This window comes from Prinia subflava, chromosome 5 (assembly GCF_021018805.1).
Source record: "Prinia subflava isolate CZ2003 ecotype Zambia chromosome 5, Cam_Psub_1.2, whole genome shotgun sequence".
Lineage (NCBI taxonomy): Eukaryota > Metazoa > Chordata > Aves > Passeriformes > Cisticolidae > Prinia > Prinia subflava.
The window spans coordinates 48339506-48355373 of record NC_086251.1 but is presented as its reverse complement, the minus strand read 5'-3'; the positions used below and the strand labels follow the sequence as shown (position 1 = coordinate 48355373).

At 42.7% G+C, this 15868-nt stretch overlaps 1 protein-coding gene across 2 annotated transcripts in view; it reads left to right on the top strand.

Annotated features, from left to right (window-relative positions):
* Positions 1-14551, top strand: part of PRIMA1 (proline rich membrane anchor 1) — a 49568-nt gene extending 35017 nt beyond the window's left edge. Inside the window, exon 4 of one of the 2 annotated variants that reach the window (XM_063399271.1) lies at positions 10621-14551. In XM_063399271.1, coding sequence (XP_063255341.1) covers positions 10621-10720 — 100 coding nt within the window. In that variant the 3' untranslated portion in view covers positions 10721-14551. Of the gene's footprint in view, positions 1-7681; positions 7819-10620 lie in introns of those variants that run through there. The other variant, XM_063399272.1, reaches the window with a different exon arrangement.
* The last annotated feature ends 1317 nt before the right edge of the window (positions 14552-15868 follow it).

The window sequence follows — 15868 nt, the reverse complement described above, 5'->3', positions numbered from 1 at the left end:
CTATTGTAGGGCAGGGTTTCTCTGTCTTCTAAGTTATGCAAACTCACAAATTCTGCTAGGGAGAAAGTTTATGGTGATAAATGGATGAAGTGTCCCACTGTTTTTCATAGCCAGGAACAGTGAAAGCCTCCAAGAGGCTTTAGTCTTTAGCATAAAACAAGTGATCTAGTTGTTTCACAGAATACTCTCTCATGGATCACTTTGCACTTGTTCATTCCTAATTTGTGATATATTGACAAAGGTGTCAACAGAAATCTGTAGAGAATTATGGTCTGTCCTGTGACAAATGAATTTTTTAGTGTGACTAGAAACAAACTTGCCATTTTTTCTGTTTTCTACTGCAGATGAGGGTGCCACATCAAATGTGCAGAAGTCTACCCAGTATTGTTGAGAGTTACTGCCTCAGGGCAACTCTGGTAGCCGTGGGTGGATTTTACACACCTGTGACTGAATATAATGCCCATACCAGTCCAATTATACTGGTTGCAGGATTCCTAATTTACCCCAGCACAAATAGAAAACACAAGTTAATACTAGAGCTTTGAAATATACAGGAGAGGTGCCAGGTACACCATGATGTTTTTATTAAATTTTTGCCTAAAGACAAAAAAAATTTGCTTATGCATTCATTTAATTTTTCAGCCAGTCATACTTCTTGCAAGCTGATGTGAGGGTGCTTGTGGCTGACCCTGAGGGTGAAAAGTCACAGCAGTGGCTGAGGCGTACCTAGCACAATGTGCAGAGACATTTGAAAAAACTTTCTGTCTTGATTATCTGGAGTATCTGAGCTTAGGACCTGCAAGAACCCAGCAGCAGCCTGCAGTCCTTGGATCAGTATTTTTATGACTCAGAGAAATTTGTACCCGTGGTAGTAGGGTGGGGATGTAGACCCATACTCCAGCTCCTATCACCCAAAAATTCCCTCTGCACAAAAAGAATCCCATAGAAACCTCCTTGGTGGCTTTATTTTAAAGCCCCCCTTTGCTTTCTGCAAAGAATTTGCAGTGCATTTTGAGTAAAAACAGTAAAGCCTGGCTTCTCCACTGGCTGAACAACTGCAGCTCCTGGTGAGTTGAGCTGGTTTTGAGGGTCCCAGCTGAAGGGAGATCCCATCTCACAGCCCCTCACCGTGTTCTGCTGTTTGCTGCCCACAGCTCCATTGTCCAGAGGGGAAAGGCGCAGACAGGGTCCCCCTCTGCGTACCTGTGACACTCAGGGGTGCACATCAATCACAGCCTGAGCCCCTTGGACCCGGGCTGCCACTGCTCTGATTTCTGCCACCTCTCCTTCCTTCTCTGACTCCTGTACTCACTGCTCAGTATTTGTCGTGCTGCGGGGTTGCTAAGCAGCACAGAGCTCCCTGCTCGGAGAGCCTTGCCGTGAAGGCGAGGCACACAGGAGGTCAGGGTGGGCAGAGCTGGGGATGGGGGAAGATGCTGTCTGCTGGGGGGACCCTCTCCACAACACCCGTGCCTGCTCTCACTCCAGAGCCCCCATCAGCAGGCCCATGGGCACCCTCTGGTGTGGCTGGGCTGGAGAGCAGTGCTGCTGGTCTGTCTGTCGTGGCTAATTGGCCATGGCAGAGGGTGTGTGTGGGGATGAGCATCACGGCATCCATTCCCCAGGCCAGTGCCACAGATGGGCTGAAGCACCAACAGAGGGTTATGGTGTCTGTAAACAGGTGCATGTAAGAGTCTCATCCCAGCTGGGTGTGAGGTAAGAGTGGGAAAATAGGGTCGTTCCTCATACCAGCCTTTCAAAGAGGCCATGAAAAGAGGACCCACATGGAGAAATTGTGCTGCCTTTGATGTCTGTTTTTTGAGGCAGTGGCTTGAAAACTTATGAAAAATGTTATTTTTTACACTCCCAAGCAGCTGGGACTGTAGTTTCTTCCCTTCACTGGCTCTGAGCCCTGAGAAGCCAGTGGCTAAACTCAAATTCTTCCTCAGAAATTGTCCCGTTACAGTTGTCTAAAGCCTCACAAAACCAAATCTTTACATAGACATGAAGGTGAGCAGGACTTGCTGGTTTCTCTGCCTCTTCATGAACTTGTCCCATTGCACACCTGGAGCATGGGAAGGCTGGGACTATCCTGTGCAGTCCATGGTGTTTCCATTTATCCTGCAAAGAGCAGGCTCTGGCTGTGCAGTCTCTTCAGTGTGAGTGGAGACAGCCAGAAGCAGCAGCAGAAAATCAGTGGTCTCAGTCTGGTTGAAGGCAGAGACAGATTGCCTCTAATGCAAAGTGATCTGGATAGCTGCAAAGGTCAGTTAATTTTACAAGTTTTAATTTTCTTCTCAGCTCCTTGCATTTATTTGTGTTGCAGACACTCTTCTTTCAAAGACATTTCTGTAACACAAAATCTGCAGAGAATTTTTGTTCATCTGCACACAAATTAATCATGCTATTTAAATAATGTTGTGAGATTATATTTAAATGATTCTGTGAAATAGCAGTAACTCCATTCTTCTGTATGGATTAAGTCCATCATTCAAGTTGTTGCCTATGTTTGACAGTGATTAAATGACAAGGTAGTTACCTGCATTCCACAAAATATCTGGACACAAAGTACCATGATTTGGGGGATAGAAAAGTCCATTGCCTAAAATGCCAGTGTCTACAGTCACTTGACTGATGAGGGGCATACTGTCCTTGAGAGAGAGCAAGAGAGCAGGGAAGAGCAGCCCTTGCTCATCTCCTCTCTCTATCCCTCCTTATTTCAACCCCACGTTTTTCTAGTACTCATGCCCACCCTGACCCAGAGCACAGGCAGCAACAGCCATTCATTTTTGCAAACATGGTAGGGAATTCCTGTTCCTTTTTCCTCCTCCACTTTCCCGTCCAACATGGACATCTTTTTGTAAGGTCATCTTCTAATTGTTTCTCCAATTTTCCTAGTTAATGTTTGTTAAGCACTTTGAAGATAGCAACCGTTGAATTCAATCTGTTCAGGAAAGTCTAGAGAATTTTAAAGAACTAAGAGAGAGATCTAGGTTTGGGCTTCCACTGGTGTTTTTGTATTAACAGAGTGGCAGATAAGTTTATTGCCCTCATGCCAGCACCTGTGAAAGTATGCATGTCTCAGTTTTGTGGGGGCAGATCATGCCTAATGCAGTAGAGATACAAATAATCCTATTTTTCTGGGTGGAGCAGACATGTTTCCAATCCCAGGCTGCTTCTGTGATGCTTAGCAGAGCGTGGTGCACCATGAACTGAGCTCCACGACTGTGCCTTAGCTGTTTGCACTGCTGTATAACAGGACAGGCCTTTGAGGAGCAGGAGTGTGCCCAGCTCATCCCAAAGGGCATTGCCAGTGCTCAGTCCACTGCCAGGCAGGGCCATGGCCATGACCATCCTCCAGACAGGCTTTGACTTTGTTCAAAGTGCCTTCATTTCATGCATTTAATGTGTTCTTCAAAAGTTATTTTTTAATTTATTTTTATTTTTATCTTGTTTAGTGGCTTTTTGCTAGTCTGAAAAGCTGACATTATCAGTTCATTTTTTTACATTAGTCCCATTCATTTTTCTCCTTTTATAATCAAAACATATTGACAGTGTATTCCACACTGAGAACACCCAACAGATAATGTCAGCTGTAATAGCCCTCCAGTCAATAAAACCTTTTAAAGATCATTAGAGGGAATGCAAAGAATAGGTTATTATGTGAGGGGTCACTGAAAGTACTTTTATCAATTAGGTCAGTTAATTGTCCAGTATCCTAATAATAGAGCTACTTCTCTTCCTTAAGATTGGTTTTGTGTAGGACCATAATTCTGAAGTTAGCTTAATTGAAGACTTAGTAGGAAATGGGATTGCATCCATCACCTTTGTCTCCCAGGGACAGATCTTCCTCCTGTGTAACATCAGAACAGATCCTCCTCAAGTCCAACAAAGTCTGTGGAATTACTCTGACTTTGCACTGCTGAAAATAAATGGAGACTAAATTCCACTCCTTAAATTTCACATGTGGCTCAGCAGTCTACTGTAATTGCTTGCAATCTGAACAGTCCAAGTCCTCCCTTTAGACATAGCCAGAGTGGCTTCAGCAGGCTGAGAGCACTTCTGCAGAAAGAGATCTGCCCCCGACACTTTGCAGCCCAAGTGCACCAGCTCAGGAAACCTCTTAAGTGCTGGTGAATGGCTGCCAAGCAGTTTGGGTTTTTTTTTTCCATGAGAGAAACACTCAGCAAAGGCTCAATCCACGCACAGAGAGGGGAATTTGAGTGTGAACCATTCCAAAACAGAAATTACCCACATGCCAGCAGGGCTTGTTTAAATATACTCCAGAAACTGGTCAGCTAAAATTGGCTGTGAGGCAGAGCTGAGTTAACTGTAAATCACAGGCTTCAGAATGCTCACGTGAACAGTCAGAAAGAAGCTCTCCTTGGGAGTTGGTATCTTGGAATTATGTCAAGCTATCCTGCAACATGATTTCCAGAGCTGTGAAAGAGACTTTCTCCTTTTGCATAATCGTCCTAGCACTATGCAGAGCACTTGCACAGATCTTCTCCCTCTCTCCACATAAGACAGACAGAAAAGGTCTGAAGATGTTAAAAATTGTATGATTACTTGCTCTTGTAAATAGGATTTATCATCTGACCTCTGGTTCAGTTTGGCTAATACTGAAGTACTCAAAGGTCTCTAAGGAAAGAACGGCCTTTTATGATTCACAAAAGACTTTATTTGTTTTCATATGGAGCAGAGGGGCAATGCAGCTTGAGGAAGGAACACTCCATCAAATGTCTAAAACTGAAAATAACCCAATATATATAGTCCTTTCAAATGGTACAGATTTGTACTGCAGATAGTATCATCCAAGATACCTGTAACACTTTCTAGCTTGGAAGAGTAAATTTAAAAATCCTACATTGTGATAAAAAGTAATGAACACTGGGACAAGACAGTTTGTTGGTCTTTTAGATGCTGGACTATCTAACTTACCTGAGTGGAGATGGAAATATGGGGGATACATGTAAAAGCCTTGGGAGACAAACACTGAGCAGTAGCGAGTGTGTTGTTAAAAGTTGTCCAGATGGAGCTGCTTTTTATTATAACTGTAAAACATTTGCTTTGTACGTGGGAGGTAGTAGAGCCAGTAACCTCTTCCTACGAGTAATGAATAGTGTGCTGCCTGTTTTCTGGACAGATAGATGGTCCACATATGGCCATTAGCTAATTTAATAGAGAAAAACTAAGGTTCCAGAGAATTTTCATCATTAGGCTTTATTCCTTGACTTCTGTCTTTACATTGTCAAATAAAATATATCCAGACTGATTTTTTTTCTTGTCTCTCTGAGACAGGGAAAAGTAGAAGTCAGAATGTGACTCCTTCCATGATTCTGAAGATTTTCACCAGAGAGGTGTCCTCCTCCAACATGAGCCCCATATGTCTGAGCCATATAGCCAGGCTGCTTGTGTGTGGCTGCACACAAATTTAATGGTTGTGTCCCTGAAAGCAACTGTTGCCAATGCACTGAGCTCCTCTAGCAGAAGTCCTGCTCACAAACCAGTCTTAGAAAGCAACTTCTCCTGTCCCACACTTGCTCTTATGGAAAGTGATTCACCTCTGGTGACTGATGGCCAGCATGAATCAAACAGTTGTTTGATGAACACCCCCAGTAGTGAGATGTAAAAAGCCTCCATTCATGTTCTTTATGTTCTTATAAACATTCCAAATATGCAGAGTGATGGTCTAGTAATTGAATAACATGACAAAATTTATTCTTCCATTCCTGTCTGCTAAATAAGGATGCATTTGAAGTGTGGCTGTAGCCCACACATCATCTTGTCTGGGCTTCCAGCAGTGCAGTCTAGCCTAGAGCTCTCAGCAGAGCTGCTGCAGGTTCTGCTAGCATCCTAGCCCTGGAGGTGAAGGTGAGTGAAAATAAACTACACAGATATCTACCCTGATTCTTGGACAACTTTTTGTAACCCAGAAAAATGCCACTACAGCTTGATCTCTGCTGGTATATAGGTAGCTTGGACATTTCTGTGGATATTTCTGGGTATTTCTGTTTACATGTCTCCTGGGGATAGACCAATCCTATGAAGTAAACAGGTGTGTTGTATGAGACCCAATTTTACTGAAAATCATTATCTTGTGTGTTGATAGCTAATGGAATATCATTATGGAGAAGAGATTTGTGATCACTGCACAAATCAGAGAAACAGCTCCCTGATTTCCCTTCTCCCTTCAGCCACTTTGCCCCAGGGACCAGCAGGCACACACTCAACCCAGCACATGCCAACACCAGAAATGGGGCTGCCAAATGGAGCTGCCCAGAGAACTTTGTTCAGGGGTGAAACAACAATGAGGAGAGAGACAAGTTCTTTACATGCTACTAAAAGAACATTCCTGAGAGGAACTGGAAACATGAAGGGATTTTTGGCATGGGCACCCTGTGCAGTGGCACAGATACAATCATGCAAAGAGAGTAGGAAATGCCTCATAGCTTTCACCTTTGGTAAAATCTCTGTCAGTTGATACTGATACCCATTCAGTGCATGTGTATCTAGAGAGAGAGAGATTTCTGCAGATCTAGAGAGAGATTTTTGCAGCTGGCTTTTACAATTTACAATTTTGTATCACTGCTCAGCAAAGAGTGAAGTTTCATTTTGAACTTCTGAGTACGGGTCATCCCCTCCAACAATGTATACCAAAAAATAGTCTTTCCTCCTCTAACTATACCTGAAAAGAAGAATGACCCTTTATTCCTGTTTGGGAAGAAACAGGATATGTATTTCCCCAGAGAATAATCCAGGGCAGCAAATCCCCAAGTGGAGACAGGTGTCTCGTGGCAGTGCTGAGTCGGGTATGGGAACCCCAGGAGGAGGTGAATTTGAGATCCTGTCGTGTCTCTGCTGCCAGTCCAAGGTCACCCCTTCCTAGCTTGATTGGATTTCCTTGGAACCCAGCCTTCCCAGATGCTAGACTTGATGCACTGGCACGCTACAGAGCCATTGCTATGGAGGTAGACACAAGTTTGCAACACTCGATTGTCTTATGAAATCAAGTTTTATTCTAAACTCTCATCCCTTTCAAGCATGAAGCACCTGGAAGTGTATGAGATGTGGATTGTACTGGGAGTTTTAAACTCTCTTGCAGCTAGCTTACTGTTCTGGACAAAACTTCTGTTCCCATGTCAAAGTGATCTTACTCTTCTCAAAGCTTTATTAAGCCTATAATGAGGCATGATAACGTCATGATTAAATGAATAGTCTGCTCCAGTTTTACTTGATTTTGTCTGAGTAGTCATAGACAGAGATTTTCTGAAGTGTGTACAAGTGGGACAGAAGATGAAGCCCTCTCCTAGGACCCTATCACTTAATTGCCTTACAAACAGTAGGTCTACACCAAATTTACACAGTAGCCAAAGCAGGAAAGGAGGATTTTGTCAAATATACCAACTAATTTTTGTAACTAGACATGATAAAGGGCCAAAAACAATGTTTCCTCTAAAAAAATTATAAATGTAGAACATAAAAACTGTGTTTGAATGTGCATCAGTACCTTGACCTTTACTCAGGACTCTGCAGAGGATTGGTACAACCCTATATGATGAGCCAGTATGAAATTCTTTGATAAATAAGGTATATAATGTGATCAGAACCTCATCTGAAATTTGAGCTTGACATGTGAAATATGCTATTAAACGTCTGTTTGATGCTTTCTTGATTTTAGGACTCGCACAAGTTAATGCATGCATGGTGGAGAGGTCATTATGGACTCTGAGGCATCATTTCAGGCGTGTGCTAAGCTGTACAGACTTGCATGGCCAGAGTTTCACAGATGTTTGGCATGAAGACCCAATTTGTTTGCTAAACACTGTATAGCAAATTATACCATAAAACAATTCAAACCATTATTAGTGAAAAGCCTGTTTCGCCTGCCACCAAGTGAGTATGTCACAGATATGACTAGTTCCCTACTCATTTCCTCACTAATTTGAAACATCCCTTAACCAATGAGGAGCAACCCTGAAATGGAAATGCATAAATGCGTGTCCATAGCTTATCATCTCAAATGGGCTTGCAGTGTTACACTTTGGAAGATTATGCACAATTTGGCCTATTAGGCAGAAAATAGGATAAAAGTGTTTCCCTTGATGTGCAAGAAGAAAATTTGCATGCTTGGATCTCAACAGTCAACAAAAATTGGAGTAAAAAGAGTTAGTGGCACAGAGCTAGTGGCATACAGAGAGCCAATGCCCTAATGCAAGAGGGCACTTGAAAAATCACAGCAAGGCAACATTACCTTGTTTGTTTAAATACATGGGACAGTTTAATCACAGTGACAAGTGCATACCAGTGTGCCATCCAGTGATTTAAATGGTGTAACTGGGGCAAGTCTGACCCCAGGTCCTTGCCTATTGTGCATTTGAAAACAAATTGACAGAAGGAGTTAAACAGAGCAGTCTCCAAGCCTGAACTTTTGCATCTGATGATAGTCTTTTCATTGTGACTCAAGAAAATAACTGCTCTGTTTTGCTAGCACTAACCTTGAGCAATTGATAAGGCAGAAGTAGAACCTTGATAAAATCTCCATTTCCCTATTTGGAGGCTCTAAAAAAAGTCTTTCATTGCAAGTGCCAGTGGTGTGATAGCGCTGGCAACCTGTCTAGCAGGGTCTGCAGAGATCTCACCATCAGAGGACAGCCTCAAATCCACCCAGGGCTGTGTGGGAGAGCAGCCTGGGGAGGGGAAGGTGCAACTTTCAGGACAACAAAATAAGTGCATCTTAAAATCACTACTAGAAAAGTAAAACTGTAGACAAAAATGAGAGGAAGACATTTTTTAACACAAAGAAGAGGAAGTCTAGACAGGGAAAAAATAGAACTGGAGAGGTGAAGAAACTTAAGAGACCAAGGAAAAAAGGGGTAAATAGGAGAAAAACGGCAAGTAAAAGTGGCCAAAAATGTCTTCATTTTTAAACAGTTGATAGTTTTGGAACTGAGAGAAAAATAAAAACAAAAGAATGTTTGAAAGGAGCAGAGATGTTTAGATAACCACACTGTTTTTCCTGCCCTGAAACAAAAGAAGCACTGCCATCAGATTCTCCATTCTTCCTGTCAGGGATGTGACATGGTGGATGTGTGCTTTCAGTGTCACAGAAGAAAGACCCACATGACCTCGTGTCAGATGCAGACAGGCACTGCATGTTGAGCACTGAAAAACAGTTCATCAAACCCCTTAGTCTCCTTAACTCTTAGTTTCTCCTTCCCTTCCATTTCCATTCTCTAATAGCTGGAATCATGACTAATATTAACAAGCTTCAGCTCTTATCAGGTAGAGAAGCACAAAATATCACATTCAGAAGTATTTTCTTTGAGATTGCAAGCAAACAAATTTACCTACCTGTAATCACTCCCCATAAACCTTCCATTAATATTTAGCTGAAATTAAATATCATTAACCATTTTTTATTAATTGCTGTTTGTTTTGTTAAACATTGACAAGAACAATAGTGGACTGGCTGTTGTAATACATATATCTTGTTCTCTTTTTGCCCTTAGCAACACCTTAAACTCAAGACACTCACGTCTGAAATATTTGTGTGGAAAGCATGTTTAAAGCTTCAAGTTAAGCCACTTTTGAGAAAGGAAGTCGTGGGGGGAAGTTACAAAATGGGGCATGATCTGTTACAGGACTTAAGCTCAGGTCTACCTTTTCAGAGTAACTAAAAAATCCAAAATAAATGATTTTGCTCTGTGATGTACAGATGCTTGATAGTTTTCTGCACTTGTTGAGAATTTCCTGAATTTTCTCACAATTAACATGTGATCCTGGACTGTGTTACCAAATAGTATGAGTGGCCACTAAACAAAACAAGAAGCAATGGCGCTGGAAGTCTGGTAGGTCACAACAGGCACCATGTTTTAGTCACTAACTCAGACACCTAGAACACAGACACCTGTATCTGGGTGAGCAGAAATGCCTGCCCTTACAGACAGTGCAGGGAAACACAAATGCCTTGGGCACAAAGCACTGACATGTTTTGGGTATCCACTTTAAGCTGTTCTGAACCATGTTTAATAAGTGACTGTTTTTCTCCACTGCCTGTGGAGATTGTCTGGGGTGGTCACAGGTGTCACATATCTGCACTGGTCAGATGAGTCCACTCCTAGGGACAGAACACAGTCATGTCCTGATGACTGGTGAGGGAGTTGAGTCCTTGGTGGACATAACTGGTCATCATCCCAGTTTGAATGATATGACACTTTGAGAGAAAGGTCATGGCTGCCCCAAGGCAGAGCCCAGCCCAGATCCCAGCCAGTGTTCCAGAGATGAAGATGGCAGTGGAGGACATTCCTTCCAGCAGCCTTCATCTCATGCAACAGGTACGCCTGTATACATTAACAGATTAGCATGGGGACACCAAGAGCACATCATGACACCTTAGGATCAGACCTGTCACCTTCCAGGTGGACTATGGTGCTCGACAAAATTAGCTGCTGCTTTGGCCTGTGTTCAGAAAGGGAAAAATAGACAGGAGAAGTTCAATATTATTATGTATCTAACATGTCCTCACTTTTGATCTGTATTGACAAAGAAGATGTTGATCTCTGTTCTTTCTTCTCTCCCTACCCTGCCTGTACATGACGGAACCTGGGATCACCCAAGGAAACCAATGAGGAAAGAAGAGAACGGAACCAGTCGGTCCGAATATGCAATGACCTCCTCCCAAAACAACAAAACAGTTGATAACAATGCGGTGGTATAATCCCTGGAGCCCCGCCGAGGCGCAGGAGGTGGTAAACTTTCAAAGCACACACACGGAGTATGCCAGGTGGGTGACACGAGGCAGCGAAGGCAGCCGTGTGGCCAAGGACTTCATTTCAGAGACAGCGCACGCATCAGTGATCCAGAAGAGAAAAAGAGGCTGCTCTCCAGGCTTGCTGCTGCTCCGACGGAGGATAAACTCACCCACCTGGGCTGCCCAGAGAAAAGGCCTCACAAAGGCATAAGCATTGCATGCTGCATCCCATGAAAGCGATGTTGCGATGCCTCCCGCTTCTTCTTCTTCCTCCCTTCCCCTACTTTTACGTTTGAATTGAGTGTCCACAAAAAGCTTCCAGAGCAGGATCTTTTGAGGGGAGGGTGATCTGCCAGACTGGCAGTAGTTTATCACAAATGGGTCAGAGGGAGGTGTCTCCCTCTAAATTGGAGGACACTTCTCTCTAAATGGTGAGAGGCGTCACCTAGGTGCCTCTCCAGCCTGTGCGGTTTCATATGCTGATGCGTCATTCTTTTCATTCCTACTATTTTGTTATTAAAAAGGGAACAAATGTTTCTGTTAAGCAATCAAGCAAAATTGGTCTGAACTTGTGACTTATCCCAGGAAATTTATCTGTGGTCTGGTGACTATGCAGTTTTCATAGCTAAAGGCTTTTCAGGCAGGAGAAATCAAAATGTAAGATTTTAGCAATTAGCATTGCTATTGAAAGAGATGTTATTAAGATGTGCTTTAAACATTATTACTTCATAATCAGACTGCTTTTTTTTAACCACACTTTTATTTTATCTTTAAAAATGTTCCTTTGTGAAATTCCATGTTTCCCTGTGTTTGCATCACACTGATTCCCCAGGGAAATTCGTACAAGAAAGATACTGTTTACATCTTGATGTGAGTGTTTGGGCAGAATTGTGTTGAAAGGACTAGCAGCCCTTTGAAATTCTCTTCATTCACTGGTTAGTGTTGTTCCCTGAAAGTGCAGAGTCTCCTGAACTGATGCACTGAGGACATTGCAGGTCTGGCTTGTAGGACCACTTTTGAGGGTCTGGTAGTTATGCTACGTTACCTCAGTCTCTGCCTCTCCTGAGCTGAGAGTGATGGTGGTGCCAAGTTCAGAGTACAGTTCAGTGTACTTTCCATGACATGGATTGCAGACTATTTAAAACAAAGTTGAATCTACCCAAAGTCATTTCATGCAGGATCTCAGGTCAGACTCAGTAAGTAGCCCTTAGGATAAAGGTGATGAGACCAGTTGAGATGCTGGTCTTTCCCTACCTCCTGAAAACTTTCCTTTGTGTCACATCTCCACATGTGTGTCTCCATTTACCTCTGTGCTGAAAGCAGTGAGGCAGTCAAAGAAAAATTTACACCCTGGCTTCTTGTCTGGACATAAAACTTTGGTACCACTCGGTCTCCATGTCTGTGGGTGACTCCAGGCACCGATGCAGTCTCACTCCAGGACCTGGCTGTCCCCCAGCTGTGTTGTCCCTCAGAACTGCAACACCCCAATGCTTTCAGTTTTATATAAGGATGTGCCTGAACTGCAGGAATCAGACCTTGATTTTGAGCGCATTCCAGCCTGTGGGTAATCTATTCCTGGGAGCAGAGTTTGGTGTGATGGTAGAGGAAGATGAAGTTCTGCAGATCTTCCCAAAAAAAAGCTCTGGAATGTTCAAATCAGCCATCTCAGCTCAGGCCCATCTGCAGTTTTCTATTACCTATCAGACAATAGAGTGTATGTAAATATAAGTACCTTTTCAATTATAAAATGCTGCTATATATTGCTCTTGAGAAATTTATGTAATTATTCATTTAGCTTTTTAGTTTGTCATCACTATGTAGAAGTTTAACTGCATAAAATTATTTTTCAATGCTAGACTTCCTTGGGAAACGAATGCAGTTGCAAAAGTGAAAGGAGGCAAGTAACCCTTTGCCCACAAGTATGATCATTTCCAGCCACATTAATGTTGTGTGCTTATGCAAGACACAATGATTTATTCTTAGATCCAAAGTGGGATTAAAATGACAGAATTTACAATTTGAGCCTAGTATTCCAAATGTTGATTGCCAAAAGTACTTAGCCCCTAAATACTATAATAAAAATATTGCAAGTATATTTCTAGAATATTTTGAAGCTATAACATTTATTTTGGTGTAGTTACCTATGTTTGCCTTTCTTTTTTTACTCTTGTTGTTTCAGCCTAAATGTGGAAACATGGCATAGTTTGAGACTGGTTGCATGTTTATCAGAGAGTATAAAGTATGAATGCAGATAAGTTTAGCATAATATGGGCTCAGGATTAGCACTTTTTCCTAAAGGTTGTCGATTTTATTTGTGTCCTAATACAGCTTTAAAGGCATGTTCTGAAAGGTCAGAATCGCAAAAGGGATTTGTAGGTCATTATGTCCATCAAAATATGTCTGTTTTTGCAAAAAAGAGATGGTCACCAAACACTGTCTGATTTTCAATGATATTAGTGATAAAATGTCCTCATTAGAGAAGACCCTGGTGCATGACACGATCCACAAGCAAACCCTGCCCAGGCCCCATGAGGACTCTTCAGGAGAACATAAACTCTAAAAGCTTCATGGAGAGTGGAGAGGCAGAGCATTGCAAGACACAGCACATGCTGCCTAGGATCTGTTTCCAGCTCTGCAACTGATGTGCTGTTTATTAGCAAGCAATTTTGCCTCTCTGTGCCTCAGTTTACCCATCTCTATAATCAAGATAAAAGTAGAAAAGTAAAATACAGCTCTGTGGCAGAATTTTGAGAGAAATACATGTAGCTTATTTGCTAGGTGGATATCCACTATCATTATATGCAACATGCTGATAAATGTCTCGGGCACATAATTGCCATAATAATTCTTGAGCAAACATTCCTCATGTGCTTTTATAATGCTTTGAAAAGAAAAAGCATCAGCAGACGGGCTGAGTGCTGCTCTTCTGCTTGCCCAGCCCCTTTGCTCTCAGCCCTCACATGGCAGCATGGCTGGGAGAGGTGGGAAATCTTGCATGGGGTGGTTTTGCCTTTAGATTCCTGCCCAAGTATAGTTGACTACATTGCACCAAAGTGATCTCGAGAAAGGCTCTTGGAAAAGTATACTAGAATCAGATATAACTCCTTAGAGAAGGGAGGCTAGACAGGGGATGTCACTGAGGAGTCATTTCTGAGGCTTGCTGATGGGGTTTAGGGTTGTGTTTAATACTCTTCAGACTACTTGCAAAGCTTATGTAAGAGAGGCTTCTGTGCTTCCTTATGGTAGTGTAATTAAATACAAAGGGAAAGGAATAGGCCAGATACGTAAGTGCTTCACTAAGCAGTGATCCTGGGTCTGGGGAATCGGCAACCCAAAATGCAGCTTTACAAGCATTTTGAGTTCCTTTTTAGCCACTAAAATATCAGGGGTAGAAAGGACCTGCCTAGCTCTGCTCACAAAATAGTCAGATCCCCAGCAGATGTGAAGGTGGACAGTTTCTACACAGAAGGTGCTTGCTGTGCTCTGACCGCCACCAGACAAACTCACCAAACTGCTGCCCTCAGTCTGAGGGAGAGCAGCAGCTCCAAATCTCTTCTCAAGGATCACCACTAGTGGGGAATGCACCTTAAGGGCCTGAGCTGCAAAGTGTTGAGTTTCCTCGTTGCTCACAAGGCAGGAAGGTGGAGCTGAAGCCCCAGCCCTGCTGCCTTTCCTGTCCCGCACCTGACACAGCGGTGTGCCCAGGGAAGCATTTCTGCCTTGGACAGATGCTGCAAAACAGACATGGAAAGAAATGGGAAAGTTCTACAAAGTATAAAACATAAATATATTGATATATATCTATACAGAGACCTAATTGTCCAGTCTTGCATGCCATATGGTCACAGCATGTGGAGAAAGTGTGGGCGCCCTGCTCCAACCAGGTCATGACCATGGATGCCAAGCAGTGGAGAATCAGGCCTATGGTAGATATGTATTTACAATACTCCCTGCACCTGTACAAACAAAAATATATTATTTTAAACTGCAAAATAGTGTGTTTAAATCAATGCATGAATGTAAATATTCTAAGATCTGCCTTCTTGACTGTGTACCACATGTACAGATGAAAACGAATATTGTTTATAGGAAATCTGTATCAGTGGTTAAATGACTAAAGAGAAAAAAAATATCAGAGTTAATGTTGTCATGTTTCTCAAACAAGCCATTAATGTATATTTAGTATTTAAGGATATTGCTCAATAAGTATGTTCTGTACCAAAAACTGTGTTGCATATACAGATTGTGCAGTACCCTATTTTAAAAAGGCACCATAATTAATTTTTATTTTAAATAAAAATGTACTTGTAAAAACTTTGCTGTGTCCTGTTGGTTATGTAGCTGAGAGCATTGAATGGGGGAATGGCTGCAGTGCCTCTTCAGGCACTTCTCCTATTACCCAGATTTACCAGACTTGCTTGAACACTTTCTGTTGTGGTTTTGGAGAAGCCCGTGGCTGCTGCTTGTGCATGTGTCTGGACAGGTCCTGGTTCTGTCTCACCTAACCCTGCAGTTCTTGTCCCAGATCTGTGCACTGCTGGTGGTGCATAAACAAAGGGATTACACTCATGCATTCCTACAGCCCCCCAAAGCTCCTAAAATCCTTTCTCTTATGCTGAGAGGTTGGAAATTTCATAGTCTAGTTTTAGAGTGATTTCTTCGTCTTTCACATAATACTACATATCTTTATTTATTTTGGTGCAAGAGATAATGCTCACCATTTATATTCTACTCCCTGGATGGGTTTCACCCTCCTTTTCCACTCCAGAACAAAAGCAGTTTATGCACCAGTCCTTCAGCAGATCAACACTGGCACACTGTAGCTCAGCCTTGGTCCTTTGGCTGGCCTTGCCCGGTCCCAGCTGTGCCTTTACCAGACAGAGGTGAAGAGCACAGCCCCTGTGAGGCCCTGCACTCCAGGGGCTGCCACAGCCTGCACTCCTCCTTCACACCAGGACTCCTCCTTCCCCAGCCACAGGAGGAGGCTGAAGTGATTCCCCAGTGACCTGCGTGAGGTCAGCTAACACCTGCCGTGGGATGGGAGGACTTTATTTAAATAGGGAAGAATTTTGGTTGTCTTTAATTCCCTAAACATTATTCCCCAACAGTTTTTGC